Below are 15,942 nucleotides of genomic sequence, written 5' to 3'. Positions count from 1 at the left end.
GTGGTGACGCAGGGATAATTTGAGGTGAACGGGAGCCTTTCCAGACCTGCCAAGTCTCGGGCAGCCCTGTCTGAACAGTGAACACCACATAGGGCCTTTAGACTCAAAATGAATTCTGGGTTTCGGGGGCCACCAAGTAATGTCCATGGATGACACGTTGTGATGACCATCCCCTCGTGGGGGCTCTACTGGGGGCCTGGTCTCACCCTGAGTGACCTTGGAGCATCGGATATGTGTGGAGACTTGTGGCCTCCCCTGTGGGTCTTCATGGCTGCATCCTTGTGGCCTCTGTCTCCGAGGCTGTCATGGCCTCCTGGGTGGCATCTGAGTGCTGTGTGGTATCTGATGGATCTCTCTGATCACAGGTGTGGGCCAGGTTGTGCTCCAGGTCGCCGCTGCCACCAACTGCAAACATCACTATGGCGTCGAGAAAGCGGACATCCCGGCCAAGTATGCGGAGGTGAGCAGGTCTGGGTGCCAGGGTGTGTTGGAGGCAGGGGACCATCAGAGAAAGTGATGCCCTGGGTGCCTCCACCCTAATGCTGTGGGACTTCTGAGTCTGGGCGGTGTTCTTTCCAGGCCCAAGACGTCTTAGCTGCCTGCAGGGTGTGCCTGTGAATAGGGTGCCTGCATGCCCTCACGGCCCATCACAGGCCGGCCCTCCAGGCCTGCCCAAGCGCTGCGTGGGCGTCTCTGAGCCTGTTTCACAGCACGTGCCACAAGTGAGGCGGGAAGTGCTCAGCTCCACCTCATGGCACAGCCCTCTGAGAAGTGGGGTGTTTTGGGTGGCGTGCCCAGGCGGGCGCATTGAGGCCCCACTGCCCTGAGAGTTTGTAATGGGCGTTTGGTTTCTTTCCTTCCAGACCATGGACCGCGAGTTCAGGAAGTGGATGAAATGGTATGGAAAAAAGCATGCAGAATACACAGTGAGTGCCATCGCTCCGCCCTGGCTCCCATCGCCGGCCCCACCCCTGCTCCCACCCTCCTCTTAGCCCCTCCTTTCTTGCCAATGTTGGCACATGGCTTTTGGCACATGGCGTGCCCCCTGGAGTCCCCTCTGGTTCTTATAGGGCTGCCTGGGCGTGGCCTCTGAGCCCGAAGCAGGTGCCTCTGTTGGCACTGTCGCTCCCATCCTCTGTGACATGGCTTCTGTCCCTCGGCAGCGTGCGGTGCACAGAGGCGGTTCAGGGAACGGGCTCTGGGCTCCACGGAGCGGAGGCCTGTGGGACAGGCTGGGTTCTGGGCTGGTTGCAGCGTCCCTGGGGTGTCATCCCTCACTGGGGACAGCCTTGTTTGGACGGGTTCCTGGTCCTCAGTGCCGTGTTCTTCATGACAAGCCAGCAACCTCGGGGTGGGCAGTGTTCTCTCCCGCCCTGTCGTGATGCGGTCTGAGGTGCTCCTCCCGTGTACCCTGTGGATGGTGCCGCGTGTGGATGGCGCCGCGTGTGGCTGTCCCTGCGGGGTGTGCACTCCCCTCGATGGCTGAGTGGCAGTGGGATGGGAGTGGGCGTGGGAAGGGGATGCTCTTTAGGGAGCAGGAAGGACGGTTTTCCTGACCCAGGTCGGGTGATTACTGGGCCACAGCTTCCAGGAGTAGCTGCCACTCCTGCATCCTCCCCGGACTCCTTCCCACCCCGTGTTAAGTCCTTAGACACCAGGCTCCACCCTGGTCCTTTCCACACAGAGGCCTGCAGAGCTGAGTCCTTCCTTGACCTGTGCTGTCCTCCTCCCAGTCCCAGCTGCCCAGGAACTCGCCTGTGGTGGAGTCTGACGGCGCTTGGGGCCCATTGGCTCTGCCTCCCAGCAATGTCTCAGACCTGTGGACTCCATCCCCTCCCCGCCCTCGTGGGGTGTGGGCTCGGTGCTGGCGCAGCTGCTCCTGTGATGTGGATTGGAGGGTGGCTTGGGGTCTGGGGTGCAGGAAGGTGGTGCTTCCTGTTCTAGACTTGGAGCTCCTGGAGTATAGAGCCCGCAGCCCCTTGAGTCCTGAGAGGCCTCCCTGACAAGGCGGAAGGAGTGCTGGGCAGGGCGGTCGCCAGGTCACCACCTTGGGAGGACGATGGCGCAGGAGTCGCTAAGCTGCCCAGCAGAGCAGCTCAGGACGGAACATGGCAAGGCCAACTCGTGATCCCAGGTGCCTGCGGCAACACAGTTCCTGGGTGGAATCTGCACGTTTGAGAAGCAACAGAAACAAGGTGTTCAGAGGTCCTGTTGTCAGTTGACTCTCACAGTTCAGAGGGACCAATGAGGGACACAGGTGGTGTACAGTTCCAGTCCCCTCCTAGGCGGTGCCCGCCCCTCACTGTCGCCTCAGCAGGGTGGGTGGAGGTGTGGCCAGGGCTGTGTACCCGCCCATCTGTCTGGAGCTCCTTGCCGAGGCGCCCTCTGTGGGCCTGTCAGTCGGGTCCTTCCTCAGATCCCTGTGAGGCCTCGGCATTCCTGTCATTGCCACGAGTGGGCGTGCATCCTGCCTAGCACGCATCCCTGGCCCCCAGCTCAGACCTCTCCATGCTGTCCCACAGCACAGGTGAAGGCCAGAGTCAGGGTGCTGGGCCCTGATCCCTTGCCGGCTGGTTCTGCCCTGGGTGTCCTGGCTGTGGTGGTCTGAGCAGACGAACCTGAGTGGGGACACAGATGCATGGTCCAGGCAGGCCATCTTCCCCTGCGAGGCCTGACATGGGCTGCAGTGGCAGGGACACCTGAGTCAGGCAGTGTCCTTCTTTGCATCCTCAGGGAGGGAGCTGCTGGCTGGAAACTTTTGTTGTTGTTTTTTAGAGGCAGGGTGTTGCTCTGTTCTGCAGGCTGGAGTGCGGTGGTGCAATCATAGCTCATTGCAGCCGTGAACTCCTGGGCTCAAGTGATCCTCCCACCTCAGCCTCCTGAGTAGCTGGGACTGCAGGCATGCACCACCACACCTGGCTAATTAAAAAAATAATTTGAGCAAGACACAGTGGCTCACGCCTGTAATCCCAGCACGTTGGGAGACTGAGGCGGGCGGATCACCTGAGTTTAGGAGTTCAAGACCAGCCTGGCCAACATGGTGAAACCCCGTCTCTGCTAAAAATACAAAACCTGGCTGGGCATGGTGGTACGCACCTGTAATCCCAGCTACTTGAGGGGCTGAGGCAGGAGAATCACTTGAACCCAGGGGGCGGAGGCTACAGTGAGCCGAGATCGCACCCCTGCACCGAAGCCTGGGCGATAGAGCAAGACTTTGTCTCACACACACACACACATACAAATTGTAACAACGGGGTTTCACAGTGTTGGCCAGGTTGGCTTAAACTCCTGTGTTCAAGCGATCCTCCTGCCTTGACCTGCTAAAGTGCTGGGATTACAGGTGTGAGGGTGCCTGGCTGCCTCCGTGTCTTTTTGAGGCTTGACAGCCCATTTCTTTTTATTGCTGAATAGTAGTCCATTGTCTGGATGTGCCACAGTTAATTCACCCACTCGCCTGCTGAGGCCGTCTGGGCTGCTTCCACAGTTCGGCAGTTATGAGCACAGCTGCAGTAAAGGTCCGTGTGCAGGTTTCTGTGTGGGTGCGGAGCTCCACTCCTGTGGGTAGACACCAGGCAGCACGATTGCTGGATCGTCTGGAAAAACCGCCAGACTGCCTCACAGTGAGTCTACACCATCTGCGTTACCTCCAGCGGTGAACAGGAGTTTCTGTTGCCCCATGTCCTGGCCGGCACCTGGTGCCATGAACATCTAGGGAGGTCATTGATACTTTTCCCTCATCTCCTGAAGCCTTGCTGCAACATGAGTTCCTGGAGTTCTTACCGATTCCTTGTGGTTTTCTTTTTCTTTCTTTTTTTTTTGACATCAGAGTCTTGCTCTGTTGCCCAGGCTGGAGTGCAGTGGCACAAGCTCAGCTCGCTGCAACCTCCGCCTCCTGGGTTCAAGCGATTCTCCTGCCTCAGCCTCCTGAGTAGCAGGGATGACAGGCGCCCACCACCATGCCCAGCTAATTTTTGTATTTTTAGTAGGGACGGGGTTTCACCATGTTGGCCAGGCTGGTCTCAAATTCCTGACCTCATGATCCGACTGCCTCTGCCTCCCACAGTGCTGGGATGACAGGCGGAGCCGCCGCGCCCGGCCTCCTTGGGGTTTTCTGCACTGACACTTGTGTCGCCTGCAGACACGGAGCTTTGACTTTGCCTTCGCAGTCCCTGTCCCTTTCCTCTCCTTTTCCTGTCCTCTTGTACTGGCCGGCGTGGGCATTTCCCATGCGATGTGAGTCATGGGGCAAGATGGTTACCCTTCCCTGCCCTGCTCTTGGTGGGCAGCTGAGCACCTGGCCATGGAGCACGGTGTTAGTGGCGGGCTTGTGTGGATGCTGTCCCTCGGGTGGAGGACGAGCCCGCAGTCCTGAGTGTGCGGCACGCGTTTTTCCGGTGCTGCTTCTAGTGTCAGCGCAGTGCTGTGGTTTCCATTCCTCAGCCTGTTGCTGTGATGGGTTTCCAGTGTTGAATGTGTCCCCCTTGGTCAGCGTGCGATCCTGTTTATCCGAAGCGGGATTCTGCTGGCTGATGGGCCGCTGAGGTGTTTTCGGCCGTGGTGGGAGCCGTGGTCTGCAGTGCTTCCTTGCGGCCGCACCTGTCTGGTTTGGTCTCTGGGTGGTGCTCCCTCGGCTTCTGTTCTGCTGTGTTTGACCAGGACTTGTGCACCCAGGGCTGCGGGCTCAGCTCTCCTTCCCTTTCTTGTGCTGATTGTTCCCGAATGCCCTGCCCACAGTGGAAGCTGTGTGGTGTTCTGGGCCCTGGGTCCACTTGCACTCCGGCCGGAAGTTCCCACGTGGGTTCCTGGCTGTGGCAGGAGAGCCACACAGATACCAGCACAGAGGATGGAAGCCCTCGCCGTGGTTCCCAGCGATGGCCAGAAGGGCGCCAAGGTGCCTTCCTCCGCGTGGTCTGACTGGGCTGAGCCTTGCTCAGGAGAGGGTGGCTGTCAGGTGCGGGGGCTGCCCCAGCACTGCTCCTCCTTCTGCCTCATCTCGTCAGCGTCAGGGTCAGCACCCTGCTTCTAGGGCCTGGGTCTGCAACACGGCCGAGCAGCGTGGTGTCTCCTATGGCGCAGGTGCTCCCGGCGTGGAGCTGCGTTCGTGGTCTGAATTCCGTGCGGGTTTAGGTACTCACGGTCGGGCCAGTGGCTCCTGAGATGTGTCTGGGAGCATGATTTGGGGGGAAGGATGGCATTCCTCAGGGCTTTGGTAACACGTGTCGCAAAGAACCTGGTGGTGGGGAAGGCAGGTGTCAATACCAGCCTCCACCTCTGGCATCCGTGCTGTTTACAGCCAGGTCTGCTGCGGAGGGTGGGCGAGAGAGGCTTCTCCCGACTGTCCCTTGCCCTTTCTGAGGGGAACTTACATTCTGATGTTGGAGGAAACCCTCAGAGCAGCTCTCTGTGGCTTTGCCCATGCTCTGCTTGGGAGGCTCCAAGTCCTCCTGCCCGGAGCGGTGTCACCAGCGAGGCTCCCAGAGACCCAGACTCCCGGTTCCTATGGGGCCGGGGTTCCAGACTCCAGAGGGAAGCAGGGTTGCACATAAACCATGGCGTTTGCAGGAACAGTTTGGCCCCAGAGCCTGCCCTGTCACGGAGCGCGGGGAACCCCAGGGTGCGTTCCCAGCCCCAGGCCTGCGATGCGAGCCCGGGTTTGCTGAGTGCTGCTCAGGACTTGGGATTTGAGTCATTTCCTGGGTGGCTTGTCCACGAGGAATGAGGGATGTTCACAGGGTCTGTCAGGTGTAGAGAGGGAGGAGACGGGTGTCGGGGCAGCCCAGCACCTGCAGGGGCTCAGGATGGCCTGTCTGCGCACCTCCCATCCCGCCTCCTCCCTCCTGGGAACTTCCCCTGGCCTTGGAGAGCAGAGGATATATAGCTGCTCCTGGCTGGGGCGGGCGGCCCTGCCCTCTGGATCTGCATCTGCGTGGACGGGTGGCCCTGTCCTCCGGGCCTGGAGCGGGGATGTCCCTGTCTCTCTCGGGCTGGGTGGGTGGGCCACCCTGTTGCTTGGGGCAGCGGCTTGCTTGTGGGACCTTCTCTGCTCAGGGACTGCCCCCCATCCTGAGAGACACTCGGTGGGCACTGGGCCTGCGGCTGCTATGAAAGAAGTGTTGCGGGTCCTCCCTCGGCCCTTGGGGTGCAGGTGTGGGCTTCTTCGACCGTGACTCAGGTTGCCCTGACCCCCAACTACTCCGGCCCCCAGCATGTCTGTGGATGGGCCTCTCCCGGACATTTCACAGAAATGGGATCACACACTGCGTGGCCTTTTGTGTCTGGCGTCGTCTCTCACTGAGCATGACGTCCTCAAGGTGCATCTGCGCTGTGGCCTGGGTTGGAGCCTGGCTCCTGCTCCTGGCGGGGTCCTGCTTCCGTGCGCACGGCCTTGCTGTGCTCTGTTGATCTTTCATCTGATGGACTCTTGTCTGCTTCCACCTTTTGGCTGTGGTGAGTCGTGCTGGCTTTTGGAGGCATTTGTGTCGGGCTTTTGTGTGGGTGTTTCTTTCTCTGGGAATGGAGGTGGTGTTGGTTTTGAAGGATTTGAAAGGCAGGGTCTCAGTTATCCAGATGCTACTGCGTTGGGCAGCTAGGTTAATAAGAGGTGTTTCCTCCTGGACCGTGCTTGGTCTTGAGGTCTGGAGGTAGACCGGTGTCGGGCTGCAGCTGGCTTTGCTGTGAGCGCGGCGTGGAGCTGGGGGACAGCGCTGCTCTTAGCTCAGCAGCGGACAGGGGCGGACGCCCCCAGGGACTGGCGGCTCAGCTTTGAGGTGTGCATGTTTCTTGCGGTTGGTGAGGGAGGGACAGAGCTCGGCACTAGGCTTTCCCGGCCTGGCCAAGCGTTGCTGCCTGCCGTGGAGGGTGCCCCCCAGCGTCCCGCCGCCTCCCTCAGGCACTGCCTGGAGCCAGCATGGTGGGGACTGCAGGCCCTGCCTTGGGGCGCCCCTGCTGGCCACTTCTGGTCCTGGGAGTGGCTGCAGCCCCTGATTTTGAGCTTATATTTCTAGGAGACTGCAGCATGGCTGGCAGGTGTGTGTTGGTGTGGCTGTGGTCCCCTTGGCTGGGCCTGGCCTCCCCAAGTGGACGCTGGAGCACGAGGACCTGTCCCGGCTTCTCAGGAGGTTCTGCCTGTTCTCTGCGCGTCCCTCTCGCCTGCCCTTCTGCCTGCAGCTCCCAGGGCTGCAGCCGGTGGGGCCTGGGCGTCCTCCTGCTCCTTCCCTGCAAGCAGAGCTGTGCTCATTTCATTCTTTCTTCACAGGGGCCGGGCGGGCTGGGGCTGCCAGGGAGGCTGGGGGTCCCCACTCATGCCTGTTTTCTCTTTTCAGTTGGAGAGAGGCGATTTCCTCTCAGAAGAGTGGAGGGAGCGAATCGCCAACACGAGGTATGGCCGGCATGGGGCGTGCGGGGCATGTGGGGTATACGCTCACGGGCGGGCAGTGGCCATGGCACTGGAGTCCGGGAACGGCCCCTCACTCCTGCGCTGGCTGTGTCAGGAAAGAGGCCGGTGGGGACAGGAAGGGCGCCTTTCCCTCACCCTGGGTCTCCCTCTGAGGGCGCGCAAAGCGGACATGCCCAGCAGATGTGCCCAGCAGAGCCCCTGTCAGCCCCTGCAGACCCTGCTGGCAGTGAGCCTGTTCCTGCTGCCCTATCCCCTTGACTTGCTCGCCTGGGTTCCTGGGCCTCCTCCCCGCTCAGGCTTGGTCTGGGGGTCTTCCTGTCTCCGCGCATCCCTCCTGGAGTGGCTGGCACCCACACAGTGTGCACAATGGTCCCAAGCCATCTTGGCGCTGCCTGGGCTTGCCCCCTCCGCGCCGCCTCTCACCCAGGCCCAGGAGCTCAGGGCACTGTCCAGGTCCCTCCCCACTGCCACCTGTTTGTCCTGGTGGCTACCAGCTCTGTGTGGCTGGGCTGGGCCCCTGTGCTCTCCACTGCCCAGCCTGGGTGTGGCCACGGTGCTCCAGCGTCTGCCAGGGACCCTGGGGGCCCAAGGCTCTTGTGAGAGCAGCCGGCGAGGTGGGGTCAGCAGCCGGCTGGGCCCTGCTCCCGCAGTCCCGCTGTCCTCCCTGCTCCCCTTGTCCTCCCAGCATTCCTTGTCCTCACGTCCCTTGTCCTCCCTGCATTCCTCGTCTTCCCCACATTCCTCGTCCTCCCCATGCCCCTCGTCCTCCCTGCATTCCTCATTCTCCCTGCATTTCTCGTCCTCTCCATGCCCCTCGTTCTCCCTGCGTCCCTCGTCCTCGCCACGCCTCTCATCTTCCCCGCACCCCTCCTTCTCTCTGCATTCCTCTTCTTCCCCATGCCCCTTGTCCTCCCCGCACCCCTTGTCCTCCCTGCCCCCTCGCTCCTGCTATCTTCCCTGTGCTTTTCTTCCTCTCGGGTGTGCTCATGGCTTATGGTTAAGTGTCCCCCATGGACAGGGTTTGGGGTACAAGTAGAAAATGGGGGTTTCTTTTCCCGAAAGGTTCCTAGGTTTGCTCTTCTGTGTGAACTTCTATCTGGGTTGGGGCACTGTGCCCACCGGCAGGTGTTCTGCCATCTGGAGGGAATCGTGCTGACCCTGTGGTATCCCCATCCCATGGAGTGGTGGTGGGAGCACAGGGGGACCTGCAGCGGTCAGGCCGTGATTGCTGTCTTGTAACAAACTCTTAAGCCGAGAGGCCGGGCACGGTGGCTCGAGCCTGTAATCCCAGCACTTTGGGAGGCCAAGACGGGCGGAGCACGAGGTCAGGAGATCGAGACCATCCTGGCTAACACGGTGAAACCCCGTCTCTACTAAAAAAAAAAAAAATACAAAAAACTAGCCAGGCGAGGTGGCGGCGCCTGTAGTCCCAGCTACCCGGGAGGCTGAGGCAGGAGAATGGCGTAAACCCGGGAGGTGGAGCTTGCAGTGAGCCGAGATCCGGCCACTGCACTCCAGCCTGGGCGACAGAGCGAGACTCCGTCTCAAAAAAAAAAAAAAAAAGGCGGCGAGAGATTTCCTGGCATCCCGTTGACATCTGGGCTTGGCGCAGGCTCTCGCAGTTCCTCTCTAGGAGCTGCCAGCCTCGCTGCTTTGTTGGGTAGCCCCAGCCCTGGGCTCAGCCTGCTCTGGCTCTGGGCATAGCGTACAGATCTTGACCAGGAGGGGCTCCTCCCACAGGTTGCCCGCTGACTGTGGGGCCTCGCACTCTGGCCTCAGCCTGTTTTCCCTTTCCTGTGTCTCACCCACGATGGCAGTGGCTTTGGAGGTGGCATCATGGAGTTTGCTTCTCTGAACACCCAGTTACCCAGGTCTTTCTGGCTCATGCCGCTCAGCTGCCTTGGCCACCTGAGCTCAGCCAGCCTTACGTCTAGCCTCCCTAAGTGCAGTCCTGAGTGGGGAACACAGGTGGCCCCAGGACCCTCATTTGAGGATGGTGGCCTGGGAAAGCTGTGCGGGGCCTGCATGGGAGCCTCCGGTTCCCCGCTGCTTGCCAGGGGGTCTGAAACGCTGCCAAGGGTGCCTCGCCTGGGGCCCGTTGTCTGCGGTCTCTGTGGCGGTTGAGCGGGAGCCTCTGCTTGGTGCCTCCTGTGGCAGTCCAGCCCCCTGCTGGGCCTCTGTTTTTGGCCACCTGCCTTCTTCCCTCGGCCTGTGGGTCCTTCCTGGCTGCTCCTCCTACATTGTGTGGGCTGCTCGTGAACCTTCCCAGATCACTGGACTCCAAGATTCACGATAAGGGACTTGGCCCCGAAGCCCGCCCCTCTGTTTTCGGCCCCACTCAGAAGAGGCCGCTCAGGTCTTTTCCCTGTACCTGAAACCCACGGTGTGCGCTTGGCGGTGTGGGCTTGGCCCTGGAGGTGGCGGGCGGGTGTGGGCAGGGCCTGGCACCGACAGCAGCGGTTGTTGGCTCTGCCGGGTGGCTGTGCCCGTGAGACGAGCCTTCATGGCACTGAACTGGAGTATTGTTTTGCAGTGTTATATTTGTGAATAATTTTGCCTTTGGTCCTGAGGTGGATCACCAGCTGAAGGAGCGGTTTGCAAACATGAAGGAAGGTAAGGCGCCCTCCTCACCGGTCTGTGCTGGTGTGACGTGATTGAGGAAGGGCGGCGGCCAGGAGGTCCCCGCAAGTTGTCCTGCAGAAGGCAGCTCAGACTTGGGGTCCTTAGTCCCCTGGGAGCCAGGCAGTCTTCCTTCGTGCTTTTTTTTCTTTTTTTATTGAGACAGTTTTGCTCTGTCTCCCAGGCTGGAGTGCGGTGGCACAATCTCTCCTCACTGCAACCTCCGGTTTCCAGGTTCAAGCGATTCTTCTGCCTCAGTCTCCCGAGTAGCTGGGACTACAGGTCCGTGCCACCATGCCCAGCTAATTTTTGTTTTTATTTTATTTTATTTATTTTTTGAGATAGAGTCTTGTTCTGTCCCCCAGGCTAGGGTGCAGTGGTGTGATCTCAGCTCACCGCAACCTCTGCCTTCTAGGTTCAAGCCATTCTCCTGCCTCAGCCTCCCAAGTAGCTGGGACTACAGGCACACGCCACCATGTCCGGCTAATTTTTGTACTCTTAGTAGAGACGGGGTTTCACCATGTTGGCCAGGCTGACCTCGAACTCCAGACCTCTGGTGATCTGTCTGCCTCGGCCTCCCAACATTTTAGGATTGCAGGCGTGACCGCCACGCCCGGCCCTGGAACCTTCTTGGGTTGAGCCTGTAGCTGATCACCCGGGGCGAGAGCGAGAGTCCCCTTCGTTCTTGACCTGAGCACATGGAACGCGGTGTCCAGAATGAGCAGGAGCGGGGCTCTCAGCTGTTTTGTTTTCTCCCTCCGGAGAAAGGTCACCAGGCCCATGCAGGGCCCTTCATGCTGTTTTCTGAACCCCAAGCCCTGGCGTAGTCTCAGGAGCGGTTAACTCAACCCATCACATCAATTCCAGTCCTGCAGTTGAGGGTGGGACCCAGATCACAGCCAGTGGAGTGCCCCTTCCCCTAAACATGGAGACTGAGCGTGCCATTGTCCCCCAGCCCCCGCCAGCCCCCCAGCAGGACCCTGCAGGGCAGGTTTGGGGTCTTCCTTGGGGGGGTTGTGCTGCCTGCCTTCCGAGGCTCTCCACCAAGCCTTGCAGCGAGCACCAGCTCTGTGCACTGGCGGACGTGGCTTCCAAAGCCACTGCTAGACTCGGAGACAGGTGCTCTGGAGGTACCCCTCTCCCTCCCAACTGCTTCCCACCTGTCCTCTCTAGGGAGGCCTCCAGAGGCCAGGGGAGAACCGTGGTGGGCTCTTCAGGCCTCTCAGACAAAACCCAGAGGGTCTGCAGCTGCCTTCAGCACCAACGCCCCACAGCCATGGGGGTTTGGAGGGTGCTTGTGTGCATGTGTCTGTGAGTGTGTCTGTGTCTCTGCACGCCTGTGTCTCGTGTGTGTGTGCCCGTGTGCCTGCGTGTCTGCTTGCGTGTCTCTGTGTGTGTGTCTGTGTCTGCATGTCTGTGCCTGTGTGCATGCCTGTGTGTGCGTGCCCGTGTGCCTCCCTGTCTATGTATGTGTTTGCTTGTTTGTTTCTGTGTGTGCATGTAGGCCTGCGTGTCTCTGTGCATCTGTGTGCCTTGCGAGTTTATTTGATATCTGTGTGTGTGTGTGCGCGTGTGGCAATGGTGTTTCTGAATTATCTTAGAACCACATGGGGACACCATGCTTCCCCGCCCAGTCGCCCCCACACCTCAGCAGCACTCCGGGCCTCCCTGCACTCTGCGACTGCACGCAGGAAGGCAGCGGTGGCTGCAGGCAACTCCTGTCACCCGCTCCGTGGTCCCCGTACCTGCTAGAACGCCTCTTCTGGCTGTTTCTCGCTAGCTTTCTCTGCACGCTCAGACGTGGTGGCTGGGTCAGGGTACTGCAGTGGCGTCTCCTGTTCAGCCCCTCCCTGTTTTGAAGGGAGTGGCCAGCAGCACTGATTCTAGGGACCCTGATGGTCCCAGACGTGCCCGTGAGCATCTGTCAACCTGGCTCTGCAGCCATTTGACTTGGCCCTGCTCATGTTTGAGGTCCTCTCGTAGGGATACTGGCCTAACCCGTGTGCCCAGCCTGGCCCCGGAACTGCCCTTCCTGCCCCTCCTGAGGGGAGTGGCGTGCAGAATGCCAGGCCTGGGCTGGCGCGGCATCCGGGAGGAGAGCTGGGATGGCGGGGTGTGCGTGTGTTTAAATGGATCCATTTTGACTTTTACTTTTTTTTGTTTTATGAGACGGAGTCTCGCTCTGTCGCCCAGGCTGGAGTGCAGTGGCACGATCTCGGCTTATTGCAAGCTCCGCCTTCCGGGTTGACGCCATTCTCCTGCCTCAGCCTCCCAAGTAGCTGGGACTACAGGCGCTGCCACCTCGCCTGGCTTATTTTTTTTTATTTTTAGTAGAGACGGGGTTTCACCGTGTTAGCCAGGATGGTCTCGATCTCCTGACCTCGTGGTCTGCCCACCTCGGCCTCCCAAAGTGCTGGGATTACAGGCGTGAGCCACCGCGCCTGGCCAGCGTAGTGGGTTTTGAAGAAACTGCCTTACACACGTTGGCTGGCTTTGCCTTCCGCATTTAACAGGAAATCCCGGGAATCAGACTGGACAGCGCAAGCTCCTTTCCTGGCGCATCTTGCAGCAGTGGCTGCCCAGGGCTCTTCCGCAGCCGCGTCCCCCGCTGGGCTGAGTTGCTCCTCTTTTGGGAGGTTCCTGTGCAGAGCCCATTTCACACAGGGAAGCCCTGGCTCAGGGTCTGTGAGGACTTGAGAACTTTTTTTCTTTTTTTGGGGCTGGTAGAGGGGTTGAGTCTCGCTGTATCATTCAGGCAAGGAGTATAGTAGCTGTATCTTGGCTCACTGCAACCTCCGCCTCCCAAGTTCAAGCAATTCTTCTGGCTCAGCCTCCCGATTAGCTGGGATTACAGGTATGCACTACCACACCTGGCTAATTTTTGTATTTTTTTAGTAGAGACAGGTTTTTACCCTGTTGGCCAGGCTGGTCTGGAGCTCCTGGCCTCAGGTGATCCACCTGCCTTGGCCTCTCAAAGTGCTGGGGTTACAGGCGTGAGCCACCACACCACGCCAAGAACATTTTTTAAGAAACGTTATTTGTAGGAGGTTGGGCACGGTGGGTCACGCCTGTAATCCCAGCACTTTGGGAGGCCGAGGCAGGCGGATCACCTGAGGCCAGGAGCTCCAGACCAGCCTGGCCAGCAGGGTGAAGCCTATTCTCTACTAACAATGCAAAAATTAGCCAGGTATGGTGGTGCATACCTGTAATCCCAGCTACTCAGGAGTCTGAGGCAAGAGAATTGCTTGAACCAGGGAAGCGGAGGCTGCAGCGAGCCGGAAGGCTGCAGCGAGCTGAGAAGCTCTGTCGCAAAAAAAAAAAAAAAGTTACTTGTAGGATAGGCTTACCCTTGGAAGGTGTAGGCAGGTGGACAGGACTCGGAGCCCAGTGTGTGTGTGTTCCGTGTCGTCGCTCTTTCTCTGTCACCTTGAGTGGTGTCTGCGCTTCTGTTTCCTCTCCCCTGTGTGGCAGTAAGCAGTGTCTGTGTTTCAGGTGGCAGAATCGTGTCCTCGAAACCCTTTGCACCTCTGAACTTCAGAATAAACAGTAGAAACTTGAGTGGTAAGAAACTCTCAGCATTGTTAATGATTCACACGGGTAATTTTAACCATCTGACATGCGCTATTCCTAAGTTCCTCCCCCTTGGCCCTGTGGAAATTGGGGCTGGATCCTTCTCTGGGGTGGGGCTGTCCTGGGCACTGCAGGGTGCTGAGCCGTGTCCCTGGCGTCCACCCACTCCCTGCCAGGAGCACCCCTGGTCATGACAACCACACACGTCCCTAGAGAGCACTGTGTGCCCTGGGGGCAGCATCACTCCTAGGGGAGACCCTGGCTTTGAGGGGAGACATGAAGGATTTACGGGACTCTTGTGGACAGGGACAGGCCCGCGATGGGAAGGAGCTGGCCCCTCCTGTGCCCCCTGCCTGCCTCGCTGTGCTGTGTGCTCTGTCGGCTCCCGGCCATGCTGGGCAGCACAGCCTCTTCCTGAGGGGCTTCCCTGAGGAGCGCCACCTGGGAGGTGCCTGTGTTGCTGGGTGCTGGCTGTTCTTGCAGCCACGATCTAAGTTGCTTCCAGATCTTCTCCCCCTCCTTTTCCATTCCACTCAGCTGGGTTTGTGGCTGTTTTTCTGAGGTTGGAGGGCCCCAGACCAGGTGCTGTTGAATAGTTCATCTCCCTGGGACGGCCTCTGTGGGCCGCTGTGGCCTGACTCAGTGTGGGAGAAGAGGGAAGACGTGCAGCTCAGGCTTCTGTCCCCACACCTGCCCTTGGGTGGGTGAGGTCGGCATGGAGGGGCTGCGGGTAGACGTGGGCCCGGGCCTCACCTGTGGCTCCCACAGACATCGGCACCATCATGCGCGTGGTGGAGCTGTCGCCTCTGAAGGGCTCGGTGTCATGGACGGGGAAGCCAGTCTCCTACTACCTGCACACTATCGACCGCACCATAGTGAGTATCTTGTGCCTTTCACCCTGCCCACGTCACACCTCCTGCCTTTCTCACGTGGCCTCTGAGACCCTCCCCCAGAGCCCTGAACGCGCCCCCCTGCCCCCTCCACGGCTCAGGCCCAACTCCTCAAGGCCCCCTCAGCACTGCTTGCTCCGCGGGACCCACCAGGGTCCTCCCAGGCGCTGGGCGTGTCCTGGGTGAGGGCCGAGCACTGTCTCCCCTTCTCTGCACTCAGCCCTGGGGTGAGGCGGGGCCCTCATCGTGATGCGTGACCGTAAGGGTCCTGGCCGCCATATCCAGAGGCCCCTGTGAACAGGAGTCTCACGTCCCTGTTCCCAGCTCCCTCCATGTGAGAGGGTCCTGAGCAGGGAGACGCCAGGGTCCATGGGTGGGGTCTGGGATGCTTCTTCCCTCCCTGTGTTCCCCAGGGTCCTCTGACACTGCCCTGGGCCAGTGTGCGGCCTGCCTGCTTCCCAGGGTGCTTCCCCCACAGCCCCTTCGCACGGGTATCCCGAGCCACCTGGCGTGTGGGCAGCGCTGGCCCTCCAGGGCTGGGAGGCTTCCCCTGGTCTCTTTCCTGTCCTTTGGTTGGGCAATCTGTTCTTGTTATTGGGGTAGCGGTGGTTTTCCTCACGGTGGTGCTGGTGTGTCCAGACCCTCACTGTCCGGCGCTCGGAGCCTCCACTGGAGCCTTCCTGGGGAGCGCTGGTGCGGACTAGGGGCCGACAGCCCTAGTCAGACTCACCCCGCCCCTCCCACTGCTCCCCCGAGGGCCCTGGGACGAGAGGCATGGGGAGCTGAAGCTGAGGCTCTGGGGGCTTGGCCTACCGTGTGGCCTCCACCCCCACACAGTGCTGCTGCTTCAGCCGCCCTGGCACTGCTGCCCTCGGCGCGGCCCCTCCCCTCCTCCTCTGAGGCCGGCGCGGTGCTTCTGTGCAGAAAGCCCTTCCTCTTCCACAAACAGAGACACATCCCGGGGCCCCGTGTCTGTTCTGAAGGCTCAAACCAGCTCTGCCCACCCGTCGTGTGCTGGTGAATTGAGGGTGATGTCTGGCCACAGCTGGGTTAGTCACATCTGTGTTTGCTGCTGGGTGGCTCCAGCTGCATGCCTGGTGTCCCCAGATACCAGAACGGCCTCCCCCGCCACTCTCCAGGGAGCTGATGTTATCTGGGTGTCCAGGCAAATCAGAACAGAGATTGGGACTCCCTTCTAATAAGGGTTCTCTTTCTTCATTTTAGCTTGAAAACTATTTTTCTAGTCTGAAAAACCCAAAACTCAGGGTAAGTTTGTGTGTTTTTTCTCCTGGGTTAATAACATGTATGCACTGATGTGGGGAGACGCAGAGCCGTGTGCAGCCGGGTTCAGGAGCCATGACTGGAGCATAGCCCTGCTGCCCTTCAGGGCCCTGCCCAGTGGCCTTTCCCGCCTCCTTCCTGCTCCTCCCTGTCATTCCTGGTCCCCTCCCTACCCTTTCCTCCCTG

The 15,942-nt window shown here is 60.0% G+C and overlaps 1 protein-coding gene across 8 annotated transcripts in view; it reads left to right on the top strand.

Annotated features, from left to right (window-relative positions):
- The window catches only part of DOT1L (DOT1 like histone lysine methyltransferase), a 71,960-nt gene that overhangs the window by 32,890 nt on the left and 23,128 nt on the right, over window positions 1-15,942 (top strand). For 6 of the 8 annotated variants that reach the window (XM_003914612.5, XM_009193101.4, XM_021930506.2 and 3 more), the window contains 7 exons: window positions 366-460; window positions 864-926; window positions 7,323-7,378; window positions 9,930-10,009; window positions 13,508-13,576; window positions 14,354-14,460; window positions 15,700-15,741. In XM_003914612.5, coding sequence (XP_003914661.2) covers window positions 366-460; window positions 864-926; window positions 7,323-7,378; window positions 9,930-10,009; window positions 13,508-13,576; window positions 14,354-14,460; window positions 15,700-15,741 — 512 coding nt within the window. Of the gene's footprint in view, window positions 1-365; window positions 461-863; window positions 927-3,263; window positions 3,621-7,322; window positions 7,379-9,929; window positions 10,010-13,507; window positions 13,577-14,353; window positions 14,461-15,699; window positions 15,742-15,942 lie in introns of those variants that run through there. The other 2 variants (XM_031660149.1, XM_021930508.2) reach the window with 2 other exon arrangements.

Source organism: Papio anubis, chromosome 20 (assembly GCF_008728515.1).
Source record: "Papio anubis isolate 15944 chromosome 20, Panubis1.0, whole genome shotgun sequence".
NCBI lineage: Eukaryota > Metazoa > Chordata > Mammalia > Primates > Cercopithecidae > Papio > Papio anubis.
The sequence above is the reverse complement of the archived record's forward strand: the minus strand, read 5'-3'. Positions and strand labels throughout refer to the sequence as shown.